The following is a 20,523-nucleotide window of genomic DNA, read 5'->3' as shown; positions in this document are numbered from 1 at the left end:
GTAGGAGTTGAGCTGTCAAGAAAAGACTTTCTCTGCCAGCTCTTCCTTTTCCATGAATGAACCTGGTGACCGCAGAAGGAACACTGTATGCAGTTGGACAGGAACTCTCCGTAGGTTTTTCATGTGAATGCAACAAGAACAAAACCAAATATGATTTAAAAGGAATAATTTTGATTTGTTAATTTTATGCTTTTTAAAATCAAGTAGCAGCTCCCACCATCTCGCTCTCTCTCTCATACAAACACAGTTATTCTTTATAGTTTCTATTGTCTGAAGTGTCTATTCATGTTTGCGTCTCCAGTGTCGACATGAATCCTTGCCACTTGACTATATTGTACCTATTGTCTTCCAGCTCCAACTTGTCTTTTTGCTTTCTTGTCTTGTTGAACACCTGGGAAATATCCGTGTCATCAATGGATCAATCTTTCCATGTATAGTTCATTGACTGTGAATCTTAAGAGCTTTATAGAAACAGCTTGACGTGGATCTCCAAGTCAAAATCAGTTGACTGAGTTAAGTAAATAGAGCCGTCTTCAGTTGGAAATAGCCAGCTAGTAGAGAAAAGACCAATTTCCACACCCCTCCCCCAAAGAGACAGAGAGCGATGGTTCCTTTCCTAAGGCCCTGGCTGCAGTGTGCTCCAACAGTTAGTTAGTGAAACCACATCCCTACCAGCTTCGATAGAGAAGGAAAATGACCCCGTCTTCGAGGTAAGCTTTCCCCATAAAAGCAGAATAAAACGTGTTCTCGAGTCTTGGTCAGACTTTAGTTTTCCCTGCTTAGGTCCCCACACCAAATTATTCCCACTCTTGTGATTCTTTACATTATTGCTTTCCAAGTTTGTCCAGTGTCGTCCAGTAGGACTGACTCCCAAGTCGATGCTGGCTTTGTATTTGGTTATTCACCAGAGAGGGCGTGGTGCCCCAAACTGTAACACAGAGAGTTGGGATTGAGTTGTGCTCTTCAGCTTCCATCATGTGGATCTTAGTATTCCATTGGAAAGTCCATTTACCCCACCTAGGTATCCCGAACATACTTGTGTCAGGAACAAAATCAGGATCCTTTTAGCAAAGTTTGACCTGGGCGATAGAGACACATATATTCAATGGCCTACCCCATCCATCGTAGCTCAACTATATTTGTTCCATACAAAATATATTCAGTTGATTGATGAGCAATTCTGTATTTTCATTTAAAAAATACACTTCATATGTATTTTTTATTAAAAAAAATATGTTTTATTGTTGTTTTTATGTTTAATGCAACTGAGAACTTGCTATGGGCACACAGAAATATGGAACTCTGTTGGTGTAGTGGTTAGGAGATGGACTGATAACCACAGGGCCAGCAGTTTGAAACCACCAGCCGTGCTCCAGGAGAAAGATGGGGCTTTCTACTCCTGCAAAGGGCCACAGTCTCAGAAATGCACAGGGGCATTTCTGTCTTGTAGGGTCATTAGGAGTTGGCCTCGACTTGGTGGTAGTGAGTTTGGTGTTTCATTATACACAAACACATGCACACACAATTCATGATTAATGTTCTAATGCAGCAATGTTAAGCAACTCTTTTGGAAGAAACAAACAAACAAATAAGTAGTGTGAAGCAATGCTATGAAAGGTGCTAACCATTCTATGACATTAAAAAATGACCTTAAAGCGCTTTAGGGTGTAATCCTTGATTTTGACTTTACGTGAATAACAGTATGGTTTTCTCATCTTGGCAGCAAAAACCTGCCCGACTCTCCGGCAGCCTATTCTTTGTTTGTAACTAAAGCAAACAGGCAAACAAAGCCAAGAGCAGAAAACCTAAACTCAGTACCATCGAGTCACTTCGGACTCATAGCGATCCAAACTGGAAGTCTTCCCAGGAGTAGACAGCCTCCTCTCTCTCCAGAAGAGTGGCTGAGGGGTTCGTACGCTGACCTTAACGGCTAGCAGTTCAATGCATAGCACACTGTAGCACGTGCTCTCCTCCCTTTGTTTGAAAGATGTGGCCATCTCCTTCTTCTCTACGATGGCTAACAGTGCCGAAGTACCCGAGGGTAGTTCCTTAGATAGCTACACTCCAACCACTTGGCATTTAAAAAAAAATTTTTTTATTGGGGGCTTCTATAACTCTTATCACAATCCATCCATCCATCCATCCATTGTCTTAAGCACACAAGTACATATGTTGCCATCACCGTCTTCAAGCATTTCTTTCTGCTTGAGCCCTTGGTATCAGTTCCTCATTCCCTCCTCCCTCCCCCTCCTTCATGAACCCTTGATAATTTACAAATTATTATTATTTTTTCATGTCTTCACTTGGCATTATTTTATGGATCATTATGCTGAGACCTAAAGCAGCCTTAAAAAAAAAAAACCCAATTACCTCCAAAAGACTAAGATATATATTAAAATAGTATATATATTCTTTTAACTCAACATATACAAAATATTATGTAACCAATAGAAAAATTGTCTGTGAGATACTTTCTCTCCCTTTGCATCAAGGGTCGCTCCGTGTCTGCGTCGACTGTGGAGTGAGTTTGGCTCTGGGTTTTCCTAGCAGGACGTTCAAGTCTGGTGCATCGTTTGGGCATGTGAACATCTCAACTTGAATTGGCAATATTTTAAAACGTTTGTGTTTTATTGTGACAGATGGCAGGGGGCTTCAGCAGGAGCTGGGAACATGGAACGAACCGATAATGGCGTGTTTCCACGATTTGGAAGTCCTTTCATATATGTAACAAAACATTTGACCTTTCTGACGCAGCCACATGTCCCATTTCAGTGACAATAATTCCATTTCTCCTCTTGTTCCAACACCACCCTTATCCATGCCTGCAATGTTCCACAGAGTGTTTTTAGAGACAAAATAATCCTATGGTCACATAGACACAATGTGCAGAAGAAAATGAATTTCGAGACACTCTTCGGTTCTTTCTCGGTGTTTTTTCTTCTTCTTTCTTTTCTTTCCATGGCCTTTCCCACTTCAGCCAAGACCTGTGCAGCTTTAGGTTAACCTTATGGTGCCGACTGTCCCTTGAATGCTCCTCTTTTCCTGTCACTTCCTGTTAGATAGACACCCGGAGTCTGCGGGCCACTGCCTTACTCCCCATCCATCTTCCGGTGCACTTGATTGGCCCAACGTGGCAGCAGCTGCAGCTGCCGCTGCTGCTGGGATCGTTCCTGGAAAGATCTGCAGGCTGAAGCCCAAGGCTGGAGGGCTGTGCACAGACACTGCTTTCTCAACTATGCAGAGCGCTTGTGTTGCCAGGTCGAGGCGAACCTGCCAGTAGTTTGCTAATGATTTCCAGGACACTGGCCCAGCTGCCAGCCAGTTACCACAGTTTTCTCCCAGTAAAGCTGCCTTTAAGGAAAGGGTTGTAAAAGGAGGGCTGCTTCAATGAAAACTTTATGGTCTTCTTAGCACTCAGTTATCTGGAAGACGTGTCCATAGATTCACCCCCTTTCCAAATGCAGAGGGTGACCTGTGTGCCTTTTGGGTCTGTCCTTGCAGAAGTGAAATTTGTCTGCGAAACCCCAGCCATTGCGGATATTGTCATCCTGGTCGATGGCTCGTGGAGTATTGGAAGATTCAATTTCCGACTGGTGCGGCTTTTCCTGGAAAACCTGGTCACCGCTTTCAATGTGGATGCTGAGAAGACGCGGATCGGTACTTTTTCCATTATTCCTCGCAGCAGTCAGCTGTCAAGGGAAAAGGGCTGGGGAGCTTTTAAAGACCTTTCAAAAACTTGTTTCAAATGACCTTCACCTTGACAAGATCACCTGTAGGTGATGCTCCCCCACAGGATAGCTTTGGACCAATAAATATTCACTTGTAATTTTTGCTATGGTACTGTCATCCAATTCATCATGGGGTTAATTTTAATTCTCTGAAACATAAAAATCCCTTGGCCTGATAATAATAGCAAGTTTTAAAAGTTAGGGTTGGTCTAAAAGAAACTAGCTTATAGCAATATTCTTTTTATTGAAAAGGAACAGTTGAATCCAGTGGATGGCTGAACTGTGAAAATCAAAATAGTTTCATGGGACAAAATCTTCATTGCCAAATTGATTCTAGCCAACATCAATGCAAAAGAAGGAGTTGTAAATCTTTAAGCTCTATATTCACTGTATCTTTTTTTTAATCTCAATGACTTTTACATAGTCATTGAAGGCAATTCCTGACATCAATTGAAGCAGTGAACTTAGACCCCTTGGTAGCTAGGGAGTATATATCTCTGGCGATTTAGAAATGAACACTTGTTTGGTATTTCACATTTTTAAAAGACTGTATTTGCACATGAAATGTCTAGCATTATTTATTTGTGTTTTTTTTCCTCCTGAAAAAAAAATTTCAGGATTTTTTTAAAAAAGAAAGTACATAGGCAGACAGTGAAAAAACCAAACCAAACCAAAAGATGTTTCCAGGAATCTAAGCTCTGTCACTCGGTCTCGGAGGGACCCGTCACGATGGGTGGGATTTTCCCATCTCTCTTTTCCAGGCCTTGCACAGTATAGCGGTGACCCCAGAATTGAATGGCACTTGAATGATTTCAGCACCAAGGATGAGGTGATCGAAGCTGTCCGAAATCTACCTTACAAGGGGGGGAACACTCTGACAGGTATGTATGGTTCAGACCACATGCTGAGCAACATTATCTAACCAAAGAATGGCTTTGCTCTCTCCACCGACAGCAAGGTTAGCCTGGTATTTCTCTACCAAACCAGCCCCACAGACTCACGATGGCTCCTTCCCCAAACTCGGTAAGAGAGTTCCAACCCAGACATCTCCTTCTCCTGCCTTGTGAACAGGGAAAGCTTGGCTGCACCAGAAGGAAGCTGGCTAACATCCTCCAGTTCTTTATCTTCTCTTCTTACCTCTTTTCCTTCTCTGGCCACGGTGGTGCTTACATGGAAACGCAGTGTTTTCTTTTATTTTCAAAGAAGGGAGTTTCTTTGCAGTTCATCTGCAAATCTGAATTTACCATGAGAGTGTTTGGGGATCTTTGGTTTACCAGTGTTCGTGATGGCGAGTCGTGTCAGAGCATGCAGCCTGTGCTGCCCCAGGGCACACTCCCGGGCCTGCTCATGGGGTTTAACCTTCGGACATGCTCTTTCCTGCCACAGGCACCGCAGTTCAGATGCTGAGCTTAAAGCAATATGGATGCTTTCTCTCTCTCTTTTAAAAAAAACCTCTGAAATCCTGACTGTTGCTTTGCTCGTTGAAGGCATAAAAGAATAGGATTTTTATCCATCCAGCCAGAAAACAACTCCGCAAACATCTCTTAACAACATGGTGGCATTTCTTCTTCTTCCCGTGGGGAAAGGGTCACATGAAAAAAGCAGAGATCTGATTATCTTCTCTGATCTTCACCCACGACTTCTAAAAGAGAGATGTTTGTTTCTTTGGGTCATCCTGAACAACAGTGATGAGATGGTGATGGTATTTTGAGACAGTGGGTATTCATTCTAGCTTCATCCTAAAGGCTTAGATAGTTCACGTTTTCTAATGTCGGTGACCGTGAATGCGAACCGCTGCTTGTTTGAAATACAGATTCACTTCTGAAACGATGCTGTGCTCAATTAGCTATTTTCCTGCTATGGTGACCTTTAGCTTTCCACAAGAACTGTCAAGGAAAATCTCATAAAAATGAAGACTTACAGCTAATAAAAAATCTTTTAGCTCAATAAGTTACTCGTCTGTGGTTGCATTTTGTAAAATTGGAAGGCTTTTAATAGCGATGGTTGGCTTGTGTTTATTTTTCCCTTTTTGCCCTCAGGTCTTGCCTTGAACTATATTTTTGAAAACAGTTTTAAGCCAGAAGCAGGAGCAAGGACTGGAGTCTCCAAAATTGGCATTTTAATCACTGATGGAAAATCCCAAGATGATATTATCCCCCCATCCAGAAACCTTCGCGAGTCTGGTGTAGAGCTGTTTGCCATAGGTATGTGAGGGTTACTGTCCTGTCCCAACAAGAGTTGAGTGTGATTGATGTCAGGGAGCTCTTCACTGGAGACGCGGAGGCCTGGGCCCGGCACAAGCATAGTCCTGCTATGAAGCAGAACTCAGATCTGAGCCCAGTTCCCTAACCTTTGAAATGGAATTGAGGGTAAGTGTCCTGCGTTCTACAGTGGGAAGCTCTGTAGGTAGGTGAGGCGTCGTGCATGAGAAGTTGTGCATATGCTGGTACAGATAGGAACTGGAAACCCCGGGAATCCAGGACAGATGATCCCTTCAGGACCAGTGGTGAGAGTGGCGATTCCGGGAGGGTGGAGGATGGGGGGTGGTGGAAAGGGGGAACCGAATACAGGGATCTACATATAACCTCCTCCCTGAGGGATGGACAACAGAAAAGTGGGTGAAGGGAGACGTCGGACAGTGTGAGACATGGCAAAATAATCATTTATAAATTATCAAGGGCTCATGAGGGAGCTGGGAGGGAGGGGGAAAAATGAGGAGCTGTTACCAAGGGCTTAAGCAGAAAGCAAATGTTCGAGAATGATGATGGCAACAAATGTACAAATGTGCTTGACACAATGGATGGATGGATGGGTTGTGATAAGAGGTGTACGAGCCTCCAATAAAATACTTTTTAAAAAGTTGTGCATATGAAGTCTAGGCCTATGATTTTGTGCATTTATGTAGTCAGAAGTGTCTTTAGTGGAAGGTCAGCATGGAAGCAGAAGACTGTTAACGATATGGCTGAACACAGTGGCTCTGGCAGAGCGATGATTGTGAGGGTGGCGCTGGACTGCGCCGTGCTTGGGTCTGTTGGACGTAGGGTCACTGTGAGTTAGGCCAGACTCAAGGGCACCTACCACCATCACCACCACCATTCCCGTCTCATTGATGCCACCTCATTGTGGTCTGTTCTCTGGCAGGATAGAGAGAAACCAGCATACTGTTTTCCAGGGATTAGGGTTTTGCCACTGCTTACAGAGCGCACAGAGTTCTCGATTTGCAGGATTATTTTCTCGAGGGACCAATCCTTTATGAAGTTTCATTGCTTTTCAGAAGCCTGGAAATAGCCTCTATTCAGAATCACTGCACATTATTAGAGGGTATGGCTTTGCACCTGATTTGAATGTTGGCATTTTCTTTGACAGCAGGAGGGTCTTCTATTTACTAAAGTCTGACAAACTTTCTAAACGGAGGGAAAAAGTCCAATACCCAAGCAGCATGCAGATGCAGATAAACATGCCACAACAAAATTTTCAACAGGGCCCTGAAGACATTGAAAGTTGGCTATTATAAATGGCCTGTTTCATCATGGTTTGCATATTGGACTGCCCTATATGGGGTCAGTCTCGAGTCTCGTTAAAGTGTATTTAGCTTCCCGCCCTTTACAGGGAACATAATGCAGTCTACTCTCTGTAAATTATCAGGAGGGGCTATTCTTCCACCTTCTACTTCTACTCCGGTTAGGAGAGACATACCAGGTGGCACTATAGAAAATCCAGATGTGAAGATCCCATTTTAATAGCCTTGTTAGTCAAAACATCCAGACAATAGAAGCCTGTCAATCTATACCTTAAAAATGTACCCAGATGACTTCTGCATTTCAGTCTTGAGAACGACTGGTGAATCCATTGGCGGTTGACGGCTCTCTCCCCTTTAGAGAAAGAGCTGAAAGGCTTTCCAGATCTCTGCTTTTTTGTTTCACCAGAGCAGGTTTATAGGCAGTCACCGTCTCAGAACTTTCCTCCTAGCATCCAGCTCCGTCCTGTCTGGGAACAGCTTCTGAAGCACATAGAGGTGTGCTTTTATTGAAGCCATGTTCTTCCTCCCCTGTTCCTGCAGCGCCCCTGGAAGGCATCTTGCTGGTGCAGTGGCTAAGTGCTTAGCTGCTGACGTCTGTTCTGCAGGAGACAGAAAGATGTGACAGTCTGTCTCCATAAGGTTGCAACATCGGAGACCTTATGGGGCAGTGCTACTATGTTCTATAGAGCCACTGTGCGTTGCTGTAGAATAGACACACCAGTAATGAGAGTAATGAGCAAGGGGCGCCAGCTCTGGACAGTTAGCTTCTGGAAATCAAGGTTATGTCTTCAGCTTCCCATCCCCTACACCTAACTAGTCCTTGACTCTGAATGGGTGTCCATTAAAATGGTTTTTGAGGAACTTGGTGTGACTAGAGGGTTTCTAAGACAGCAATATAACCCTTTGTCTTAAAAATCTAAATGCTTTTGGAAGATGAAAATAAAAGAAGTGCATCTTTTTTCTTATGGTCAAAGCCATTATAAAATGCTGTCAGTGAAAGCTACTTTATCTACACACAGGAGAGAGAGAGCCAAAGAAATACTGGGGGGAAATTTAGACTAAATGTTGTTTAGGTTTTGATTTTGTTTCATTCCAACCTTATTATTTGGTATCTATGTGGGTGGCTGTTATGTCTTCGTGGTTTATCGGTTCACCAGAATCAGTTTTGATTGTATGCATCTCTTCCCAAATCCACAATCTGTGACCTCAGCTTAGTGGTTTGAAATCAACCACGGCGGGTGTATTTACACTAGATAAATTGGCAAGTACTATAATCCAGGGCTGGAAGCCGATTATTAAACATGAGTCAGCACACACCTCTGGAACTTCTATGGGTAATAAGCTGACTTCTTACCCAAGTGCAACTTCAGTTCCAAAGGCAACTGTCAGGCTTGCTCTAGAAGCCGATTCCGATTGGCGTGGCCTTAGGGTTTCTCGCCTTCCAGGGTCGCAGCACTCTTTGCAGGGCCTCCAGCAAGAGCGAGAGGAACGCGTTCCAGTGTGGTGTGCAGAAAGTTTCACTTCAGCAGCATTCTATTCTTTTCTCTGTGTCAGGAGCTGTGCTGGGCCCTGGGGCGCAAAGCTGAGCAAGACTCAGTTCTTATAAAACACATTCATCTGAAGTCAAGGTGACCATTCCCTTGCTCATCTCTGTGGTCAGACGATTTTATTTGACTAAGGGAGCGAGAGGCAGATTTGGGACTCTAGAATATTCTTTCTTTCTTTTAATTATTGGAGTATAATTCGCATATACGATTCAACTGCTCAGTCGACCTTAGAATATTCTTATGGGTAGAAGCTGAAAGACAACAGGGAGATGCACACTTCTTAGGACAGCCAACCACAGGAGAGCAAGAAGGCAGCAAATACCCGGTTCAGAAAGCAAATGGAGGGCCAAGAAGTGCGGATGAAGCTGGGAAACACGGGAGAAAGGTCTACATCCATTGTGGGGACCGCAATCAAGGTCTCATGAAACTACATGTGTATGAATGATTGAACAGAAAACCAAGCTGTCCCATAAACGTTTACTCAAGTCACGTGTGCACGCGGACACACACACACACACACACACACACACACACACACACACACACACACGAAAAGCCAGTGCCACAAATTGCCATCGAATTGATTCTGGTTCATGGCAACCTCCTGTATGTCAGAGTTGAAACTTGCTCCCTAGCATGTTCCCTGGTTGATTTTTGAGAAGTCCACCTTTGGGCCTTCCTTTTGAGCACAAGCAGTCAGTCGTACAGCTGAGGGCTGATGGGATGAATGTCTACACAGGGTCCCAACGGGGCCACGAAGAATTGGCATTTACACATGGCAGTGAGTTTGTTTTCTTGTCCTCTCGCCTTTGTGGATCTGCTGATATATAAAGAATATTCCTGTGTGAGTCTCAACTTGCTGGTGGCTTGAACCGGATGCCCTAGGAAACATTATTGGCACTAAGTTCATAGTCTCAGCATGTGCTGGTGTTATGCTGTCTGCCATTGCGGACACAGGTGAAGATGTGCATTATAAGCTATGGTAGAAGCCCATCAGGGAAGAGACACCGCAGACTCCTCACCCCCTTCCTTTGTCATCCAGAAGAAACCCCTTATACTGATGGTGGGTTCATTTGCAGCTCCTCCCTTTTCTGGTATTGTTAATAATGGATAGATTCATTTTTTAATTAAATACTTTTATTGGGGGCTCTTACATCTCTTATCACAATGCATACATTCCTCCAGTGTGTCAAGCACATTTGCACATATGCTGCCATCATCATTTTCAAAGCATTCTCTTCTTATTTGAGCCCCTGATATCAGCTCCCCATTTATTCCCCCTTCCTCCCCCGCTCATCCTCCCTCATGAAACCTTGATAAGTTATAGATTATTATTGTCATTAGATTCATTTTTAAACAAAAAAAAATTAAGAGGATGCATCCAGATGTGATTTGGGCTTTTTTTTAAAGTCTGGAAATTATCAGTGTTTGTTATTTGATAATCACAAATTAACTCATAAAGCAAATAGCTCTTGGACAGCGGCGACCTCTGTGTTGCTCAGTGCCCGGAAGGTTGGGCGATAGATGAATGAGACAGTTCTGTTGCCACCAGTGATCCCTCCTCCCGGCCTGAGCTGTCTCTTGTAGCATGCTCATGTTATTGGAATGACAGGGATTTCCAGAATCTTGTTTGTTGAAGTCCAAGAACAAGACATCTACCCTCCTGAGAGTAAACCCCTCCTGCTTCGTCTGTCATTTTCCAGTGAACGTCCACTCCCCATCAAGTCCTGCGTCTGAGTGGCAGTGTGAGGAAATGGTGACCAATGTAGGACTTGGGTCCACATCTAGAGATGTGTAAATGATTTACATACACATACCTAGACGGACGAATAAAGTGTATCAATGTACTACACACGGGGGAACTTCAAAGAGTTGTAGAAACAAACATTTCATTCATCTTTTAGTTTCATTTTTTAAAAACAATTTTATTGGTACTTCATTCACATATCACACAATTCAATGGTTCAATCATATCACGAAGAGTTGTACAATCATTATCACAAGCAGTTTTAGAATGTTTCCTTCTTCCTTGTACTCATTGTTGCTCATGTAATTATTATTTTTTAAATTGTGGCAAAATTATGTGCAACAAAACATTTAATTTAATTTTTCTATAAATTTTTGAAGCATCTATGTTTGCACACGCACGTGTGTGAGTGTGTGTATGAAACCCGCTGCCGTCAAGTTAATTTTGACATAACAATCTCATTAAGGTTTCCCAGACTGCACACCTTTCTGTAGCAAACAGTCTCATTTATCTTCCACAGAGCAGCTCGTAGGTTTGAACTTCTAGCCTTACTGCTAACAGCCCAATGCATGACCCATAGTACCACCAGGGTGTTGTGTGTGCATTTATGATATTTTTCCCTAGGAGTATCTCAGTGTAACGAAAACAACATTTTATGTAGTTGGTTTTATAAAGCCACCTTCCTGTCAGGAAGTACTGACCAGAAGTGACGATCCAGCCATTCTTACCTGATTTTGGAGGGGATTTTGTGACATAATCCAATATGACACTTGCCTCTTTGAAGGAGCAGGTGTGTTCCTTGCAGCGGAAGCTGCTGGCTTGGGTCAGGCCTACAGCAGGGGCTCCTTCACGGAGGCGTGGATAACCCGGGACCCTTCCTCTTCTTCTCCACGCCAGGGGTGAAGAACGCGGACCTGAGTGAGCTGCAGGAGATCGCCTCCGAACCCGACAGCACGCACGTGTACAACGTGGCCGAGTTTGATCTGATGCACACCGTGGTGGAGAGCCTGACCAGGACCGTCTGCTCCCGAGTGGAAGAGCAGGCCGAGGAAATCAAAGGTACAGCCGACAGAGGACGGCGGTTTTGCTGAGGGGGCGGTACCCCCATAAAGTCCATTGAGGTTTACGCCAGGTCTTAGTGGTTTTCATGTTGACTTTCTGAACGGAGCCTTCTAGTCCTCTAAGACCCAGTTCAACATTGTCGAAAAAGGAGTCTATTGGAAGGTATGGTGGGAATGAGAGGGAGCCACTAACTAGCTATTCTCTGCATTGTTACATGTAGTGCTTTGTGGGTTTTTAATATAATCAAACGTTTAATATTGAGCTCTTTAGATTATCACATGCATGCAAGAAATAGTATAGAGATGCTGTGTATACTCTTAACTTGATCCCCCCAATGATAGCTTCTTGTGAAACCCCAGTTCAATATCACAGTCAATATACTGAATGGATCCAGCCAAGAGGCAAATGTTGCCACTCCCCCTGCCCTGAGTGTCTCCTGTGTTGCGTTTTGTGGCCACATTCTTCCTGCCCCACTCTTTCATCGTTCATCTGTTCTCCATTTGTCAGTCTTTCATTTCAAATAGGCTATGTACCTGGGCCCAATTAATATGCAATCTTATAGGAATAGCTTTTTAAGGTCAAGATAAGTTCTTGGAAAGGTCATCCTGTTGTGGTATTGACCATGATCACTTGTTATTGCTGTGTTGCTTTCTTGGGTCCGGAGATAACACAGTGGGTTGAACCATTCACCTACTGAAGAACAGGACGCTGTTGCCTGTTTTTTGACTATTTGGGAGAAAGCTGCCATGAACATTTGTTGTCAGGTTTTGATATGAGTTTTTAGTCCTCTGGGATGGTACTATCCAGAAATGTTGGTCCAAATGATAATTGTAGATTTCATTTTTTTAAGCAACTGTCAAACCGTTGCCCAGACTGAGAGTGCTATTTGGCGTTCTCACCAACAGATGAGTCATCCAGGCTCTCTGCCTCATTGCAACATTCATTATTGTGACTATTGTTTATTCTAGCTAGTCTGACAGGTGTGCTGCATTATCACATTGTGGTTTTAATTTGCATTTCCTGGTGGTTAATACACTGTGATGTCTTTTCATGTACTTACTTGCAATCTGTAAATCTTCAGCAGAATGTCCATTTCTAGTTGTTTTGTTGTTGTTTTTATTTTTTCTTTAACTGTTGCATTTTGAGAGTTTAAAATTTTATAGCCTAATACCTACTAATCCCCTGTTGGATATGTGGCTTGCAAATATTTTTTCCAATGTATAGTTTATCTGTCCATCCCAAGAAGGTCTTTTCTAAATATTCCTCATTTTATTGGGAGCTCTTACAGATGTCATGACATCCTATAATTCAAATTGATCAGGCATAATTATACAATTGCTACTACAATCAGTTTCGAAACATTTTCTTTCTTCTTGAACTCTTTGATATCAACTCCCCTTCATCCTCTCCTTCCCCTCCCCTTCCCCCCAGGATCCCTTTTTGTTATTGTTATATATCATTATTTTTATGCTATTATATATACTTTTTTTCAGCCGTACTAAGAAGGTCTTTTGCAGAGCCCAAAAAAATTAAATTATGATAAAGTCCAATTTATTTTTTAATAAAAGTTTGGTGCTACATCTAAGAATTATTTACCTGGACATACATCTTGAAGATTTTCTCTAATTTTTTTCTAAATGTTTTATAATTTTATTTTTCACATGTAAACCCATGATCCATGTTTAGGTTCATCTCTTCAGGAGGTTTTGAGTCTAGTTCAAACTTCATATTTAGTCCATGAAGGACCACTTAGCCTAGGCACCATCTGTTGAAAAGACCACCTTTCTCCCACCGAAATGCTTGGCATCTTCGTCAAATATCTTTCAGGAGTATTCACCTACTTGCATTTTATTCGTTGGTCTCACATCATTATGGAATCATTTGCTTTGTTATGTACGTATCACATATAAGCTGCATATGCAGTCTATTTCCTCGCATATATATATATATCATTAGTTCATTGTTTTCTTCCTTTCACTATTGCATAGTGGCCATGGGATACATTGAAACCTGCACTTTAGAGGTGGTCCTCTGGTGCTCAACAGCACAGGCTCAGAGCTCAGGATACGCCTGGGCGTCAGTGTCAGCTCTGCCAATGACCTCCTATGTGCCTTGTTTTTCTCACCTGCAAAATAGGGAGAATAATGGCAAATGATAGTCGTATACCTCTAAATAGCTTACAAAAGTATACACATGTGGTTAATTCATATTACACTGTACTGTGTTAGAGTAATGTCTTCATCAGAAGTGTCTTGGATCAGAGATTATGTCATATTTAAGTTTGTAATTTCATAGTAGGTGGAATAGTAATAAATATTTAGCCATTGATATTTTTGAATCCATAAACAAAGGCACGGATAGCTTATCGAGGAAGAAGTTATTCTGGTAAGGAGTCACCTTGTCTAGAGATCATCCATGGAGGGCCAGCATAATACCAACCCGAGAAAGAGGTTTATTTGATGGTTTTGTTGTTGTTGTTTGTTTTTCTTAACTCAGCCTCAGCCCTCATCACCACTGGCCCACCTACGGAATTGATTATTTCTGAAGTCACTGCTAGAAGCTTTATGGTGAACTGGACTCATGCCCCAGGAAACGTGGAAAAATACAGAGTTGTGTATTATCCGACAAGGGGTGGAAAGCCGGAGGAGGTAACATCCATCGTTGTCAAGGAGATTCTGTCTAGTCATGTGCAAGAGCAATACCGCAGGGGTTGGGCTTTCATAATACACATTTATTGACTCACAGGGTAGTTGGGATTCAGAAGGCCAGATCTAGAGGGAGCTTTCTCTTTCTGTGAGCTCGGGGGAAAGGTCCTCACAGCATGATCTCCATGTACCTTAGCATCTGCCTTCCCCTGGGTCTAGGAGTTCTCAGTGTGGCATTTCTCAGTTCAAAAGATGTTCTCCCCTCAGTCTCTTCTTGTTGGTCTTGAGGTCCGCTCATCTCTGCTTGCTTCTTTAATGTCTTTTTTTTTATTTCAAAAGGGATTGAACCAAGATACAAATTGACCTTGTGGTTTGCATCCTACCTCATGACCCTAACTGCCTCTAATCCGGCATCATCAACATCCTGGAGGTTAGGGCTTACAAGGCATAGAACTGTGATAGCAGAGCACAAAACGAGGGAGAGGCACACAATTTGGGGAATAAGGGTATCCCCAAAGTGGCACAGATCGGGGGGAGATGTAGTCAATGACAGTGACCTTGTCGTATGGAGTACAACTGGACTCATAGGGCTTCCAAGACTATACTATTTCCAGACACATACTTCTATATATTTCTCCCATGGAATGGCTGGTGGGTTAAAATTGCCTGGTACATGTTGGGTTAACATCTGGATGTTTTCACCATGGCACTACCAAAGCTTCTTAGTCTAGGAATAAGGAGATAATGGTTTCTCTTTTTCATTTTGTTTGTTTGTTTTTTTAGATTTTACTCATTTTATCAGAAGCTCTCGTAGATATCTGGCCAGAGCCCCCTTTTGGTATTCATGCCTTCTCTCTTCTTTGGGAGTGATTTCAGCTTTCTGTCTGAAGGAAGTCTGTGTGCTCCAAAGGATGTGGTCATATAATCTAGTCCTCCAGGCTCTGGAGTTTTTCCTGCCCATTTGTGGAGAACAGTGTAATAGAGAAGTCATTTTAAAGCAGCTGTGGCCAGCCTTGATTTCATGAGTTGGCCGATCTAGGCGGGAATACTTATTGTCAGATGACCCGATCTCCCTTGCTTCCCATCTTTGATACCCAAACCCACAGGGACTGCATTAAACCCTGATGACATCTGCCTTCCTGTGGCTCTAACCTCGGACTAACCTCAGGGTGTTTCACAATTCTTGCTGTATGATGGCAGGGTTTATGATTCTTATTAAAAAGAAGAGTCTTACACAAATAGATCATAAAGTTTTAAATCAGCACCTTAAAAAAATCACTGTGCTTCCAATTGTTCTATCTTTTCATGACAAATTAACCTTTAAACTGTTTACCAAAGCTCCTCAGCAGTTGTATCACACGTCTGCTGTTATTAAGTGGCTGTGGAAAGGATGGTAATCAGGTCAAGGATGGCACAGTTTCTATGAGATGTGAATGAATAAGGGACTTGGGGACCCACTCCATAGAAGGTCCGTCCTCTCCTGTCAGGACTCAAGGAGAGGTGACTACCATGGCACCATGGTGGAAGAAAGGATGTGGCACAAATAAAGGAGTATTTTAGGAAAGGTTCTTACTCCGGTTGTTTTTGCTTCTTCACTTCAGTCCCGCGTGTGAGCCCTCATCCCTTGAACTATCCTTTTACAGGTGGTGGTGGATGGTCATGAATCTTCCACAGTGCTGAAGAGCCTGATGTCTTTGACTGAATATCAGATAGCGGTCTTCGCAATATATTCCCACACCGCTAGTGAAGGCCTCCGTGGAAGTGAAACTACACGTATGTAAATAAATATGTATTTATTTCTACCGCTCGTCTGCCAGTGTGTGGCATTACCTGGGTGACCTTCCCTGGAGTTGGCATTCCGTATCATCTGCATGGATGAACATACTGAATCAAATTCATTGAAAGTAGTTGCTATGCTCTATAGAGTAGTGGGTTCGTTTTGATGATTCTACTTATTGGGACATTAAGTTGGACCTTGAATAAGGAAGACCAAAGAAGAATAAATGTACGTGAATTATAGTGCTGGTGAAGATTAATGAAAGTACCAGGGACTGACTGCCAAAAAGCATAAGCAAATCTGAGTTGGAAGTTGTGCAGCCAGAATGCTCCTTGGACGTGAAGCTGGCGAGACTCTGTCTCATGTCCTTTGGTCATGTTACCCGAAGGGACCAGTCTCTTGGAAAGGACACATACTTGGTAAAGTAAAAGGGGAGCATTGAGACGTGCTGATACAGTGGCAGCAACAATGGGCTCAACGTAGCAATTCTGAGGCTGGCGCAGGACCGGGTAGTATACTGTTCGGTTGTACACAGCATTGCCATGAGTCAGAACCGGCTTGATGACGCCATACAGAACAGCACTCATTGGACAGGGTGTTGGCAAACTCTGGTATGCTTACAGTCATCTCTGTGCCCAAGGATAGAAAGTACAGTCATTTATTGAATAACTGTCTAATGAAGGCCGATCATAAGACAAGCAGTGTTCCCAACACACAATCAACGATGAACAGAAAGACAGAAAGTTACAAGTAGCTCGTTGTCCACTGGACAAGAAGGAGCTTACGAACCTAAGCAGAAGCGATCCTCACTTTGCACTGCACCCTATTAGCTGACCTTTGTGCGTAGTGGTGCCAAATCTTTCCTTTGCGTGGTTGCGTGGTAATGGAGCTCTGAGGACACCGTGCGGACACGTGTGAGTTTTCGTTAGGCTTGTCTTATGTACCAGCAAGCATTGGTAATCTTTGATGTGCGCTCTGAAAAGAAAGACAGATGGTAACAGTGGTGTATGCGGCGGGAAATTTGACTTTGGCAACTTTGGGGCTGGGAGATGGGAAGGCGCGTGTCCTCGGAGCATTGCCCCGAGGAAGAGCGCAGCAAGTGGGAGTGATTATTGTTGGTAGTTTTCATTGTCTTCTCACGGTGGAGTGACGGATGGTATTTAACGAGATAGAGCAGGGACAGGGAACATCTGTGGGGTGTTTGGTGTGGCCCAGAAAATGCTGTCCAAGTCGAGCAAGCAATTGGACAGCAGAAGGATGCCAATCCCAAGTAAGGAAAGAAAGGCGGCCAGAGAGGGAGGGAGGAGGAGGATGGTACCATAGGAAGGGGGGAGGCAGAGCAAGGTGGGCCCGTGCGGAGGATTGTGTTACCTTCCAGAATAATCGCAAACCATTGACCGTGTTAAAGCAAGTCTTCGAAATGCGAATGCAACCACAGTGGTTCAAACTCACCAAGTGCCGTGGGAGGAGGCACAACTGGCAAGACGCTCCTCTGAAGACCTGGGAAACCCACTCCGCTCCGTCCTGTGGGGCTGCTGTGAGTCCGATGGACTGTGGGCTGCCTGTCACCTAGGAAACAGACCAGCTGCTCAGCCGGAGGGCACAGGGCTCAGGGAGCCCGGTGGACCCTGGGGCAGGAGGCAGGGGAGAGATGGCGGTGGCGGGGCACCAAGAGGAATGAGTGGGCTCCAGAGAGATTTCAGTGGTGTGAGAAGGGTCCAGAAATCTTCCTGGGGGAGAGGAAACGAAAGTCGCCACCTAACGAAGGATTTCTGAAAACGCGTCTGTAGACGCGATCGAGAGGCTTCCATCGCTTCCTGCGCAACAGAATCCTAATGTGTGGAAGTGTGTTATCGGTGACATCTGGGTTCAGTATTCAGGTCATTGCGTTGCAAACAAACTTCAAAGCCCCAGTAACCCTTTACCTCGGTGGTGCACAAAGTGGGAGATACCAGCCCCTGGGATGCTGGCACAAGCAGAGACTTCCAGTTAGCCTGGCTTAGGGGCATCGCACACACGTTTTTAATGGCTGGTGCCAGGGGAGGGGGAACTGAGTAATTTTTTTCCCCCTAAAAGGGATTAGTAGGCCAGTTAAGTCCAAGATCTTATGTACCTGAACATGGTCATGATAAGACATGTCCTACACAGACTCATATGCAGAATCCTTGAACGACATCATTTAAAACTCTCATCGTCACCTACTCATTGAGTCAGTTTATACATTACGTCCCCAGCATGTGCTGGCCACTGTGCTGCAATGACGAACTAAAGCCCTGCCCTGGTAGGGCGGTAAAAACTGGTAATCACATAAAATCCCCAAGAACAACTACCAGGATCGAATGCTGGACAGTGTCAGGTAAAATGTCGCCATTCTCAATCCGTGACTGGGTTTGTCCTTGGCAAAAATATGTGCGGCTGTGGTTAGAACTTCAAATTTTTAGAAATATCTCAGACATACTCCTTACCTTCAGATTTTTTTTGTCTTGGTAAAAAGGAATTAAAACTAAGATAACATGTAGCCAGATGATCATTCTTTATTTTAATAAATCATTTTTATTAAAATATCATTTTATTGGGGCTCTTGCAGCTCTTATAATAATCCATACATCAATTGTAACAAGCACATTTGTACATATATTGTCATTAACATTTCCAAAACATTTTCTTTTTACCTGGGTCCTTGGTATTAGCTCCTCTTGTTTTCCCTCCCTCCCACATCCTTCCGCCCTCAGGAACCCTTGACAATTTAGAAGTTCTTTTTATTTTTATTTTCACATTTTATACCCTGTGCTGTCTCCCTTCACCCACGTTTCTGACAGACTGGGTGGGGCGGTTAACATGCATACACATTAGTCCAACGATGTGCCATAGACACATGTTGAGAAGTATCTAAACGGAGCTGCAAGTGTCCGCCAAGACAAACTATAACATCCTGGTTAGAAAAGAAGGCAGGACCAGATTACACAAGGTTTGAAACTATATTTGGAAACCACAGTGTTTCAAGTTGGTGTGTGTGTGTGGCAATTTTTAAAGTTAGAAACATGGAGTTTATTCTTTATTCCTTTGGGATTTCTCTCAAGCCTGATCCGATTTATTTCTTGATTATTTCTTTCCCCCCCCTTGCTACTGATTGAATTATGTCTCGTGACCTACTTTGATTAAGTAAATTTGTTAATGAGCATTTGTTCATTCACTCACCCAGTCTGTCATTTCCTAAATGATTCCAAGACATTTCTAATGATAGTTGAATGCCAGGTTTTTCCCTTCTTGATGGTTAGAGTAGTGTCCCTGCTCTTGGCTGGCTCCCAGAGAATTGTAGCCATCCACAGAGTGGGATTTAAGAAAACTACAAGAGGTCACTCTGGCTTCAAAGCCTCCACTGTGTTTACCCTCCTGGCAGGTTTGTGTGAACAGGTTTAAGGATGAGCGTTATTTAACATAGAAGTTAAGTTCACTTTGAAAACACTAGTACCTGGGATACTTGAGCACTTTCATAAATGTGTGACCATCGATGTGTCTCCACTCTTTTCCAGTTGCTTTACCCATGGCTGCCGACCTGGAGTTGTATGATGTGACCGAGAACAGCCTCCGGGTCAAGTGGAACCCGGTCGTGGGGGCATCGGGGTATCTTATCCTCTATGCACCTCTCACTGAGGGGCTGGCTGGGGATGAAAAAGAGGTAACCACTCACTATCCGCTCGTGAAATCCTTGACTTCCTTCAAATAATTTTCCTATGACACATTGATATATAAATTTTAGAAAATTGAGATGAACAATTGTTCCCCCCACAAAAAAAATGACCCTAAACTAAACCACTTCACTTGTAGTCTCACCACCTAGAGAAATCCATTGGTTACAATTTAGTTACCCATCTTTCATCAGTACATTAAAACAATTGTTTATTTTATTGTACAATTCAACGATATTGCAAATCTCACTCTTCCCTTCTGAGTTCTTCCTACCTAATTAGCACAACCTCCTTAAAATTATTACCTAATGTTTAAGATGCTGTTGCTAATTTGACCCACAATGATAGTTCTTAGGAGTATAATGTTCAAGACAGGCTTTCTTACTAGTTAAACTGAACTATTGTTTGATTTTATGAACACTTAAAGATTTATTTTTGCTTCTAGGTTTGAGGCTTATCTCAGAGTAATAGTTCATTTACTGCCCTGCCCCCCCTCCCCAGGCTCTAGAAAGTCTAGCTTTCATGAGACTTTTACATTCTGTTCTGCATCTCCTCCCTTTTCTTGAGGATTCTTCTACTGACTCTTTGATAAAGATGTTCAGCACTAGTAGGTGGGCACCATCGAGTTCTTCAATGCATTGTTGACACAACTTCCAGGGTGATTCCTACACATACTACTTTGTAAACTGCTGTGTTTCTTTTAATCATTTTATTGGGGGCTTGTACAGGTCTTATCACAATCCATACATCCATCCATTGTGTCAAGCACATTTGTACATATGTTGCCCTCATCATTCTCAAAACATTT

At 43.2% G+C, this 20,523-nt stretch overlaps 1 protein-coding gene across 1 annotated transcript in view; it reads left to right on the top strand.

The window, feature by feature from the left end:
• The window catches only part of COL14A1 (collagen type XIV alpha 1 chain), a 221,421-nt gene that overhangs the window by 49,739 nt on the left and 151,159 nt on the right, over positions 1 to 20,523 (top strand). The window contains exons 6-12 of the mRNA XM_045287068.1: positions 3,502 to 3,657; positions 4,490 to 4,609; positions 5,768 to 5,932; positions 11,440 to 11,601; positions 14,101 to 14,252; positions 15,893 to 16,022; positions 19,560 to 19,705. Of these exons, the coding sequence (XP_045143003.1) occupies positions 3,502 to 3,657; positions 4,490 to 4,609; positions 5,768 to 5,932; positions 11,440 to 11,601; positions 14,101 to 14,252; positions 15,893 to 16,022; positions 19,560 to 19,705 (1,031 nt within the window). The remainder of the gene's footprint in view (positions 1 to 3,501; positions 3,658 to 4,489; positions 4,610 to 5,767; positions 5,933 to 11,439; positions 11,602 to 14,100; positions 14,253 to 15,892; positions 16,023 to 19,559; positions 19,706 to 20,523) is intronic.

Source organism: Echinops telfairi, unplaced genomic scaffold (genome assembly GCF_000313985.2).
Source record: "Echinops telfairi isolate 266 unplaced genomic scaffold, ASM31398v2 ScPeMD7_1;HRSCAF=3_0, whole genome shotgun sequence".
NCBI lineage: Eukaryota > Metazoa > Chordata > Mammalia > Afrosoricida > Tenrecidae > Echinops > Echinops telfairi.
The sequence above is the reverse complement of the archived record's forward strand: the minus strand, read 5'-3'. Positions and strand labels throughout refer to the sequence as shown.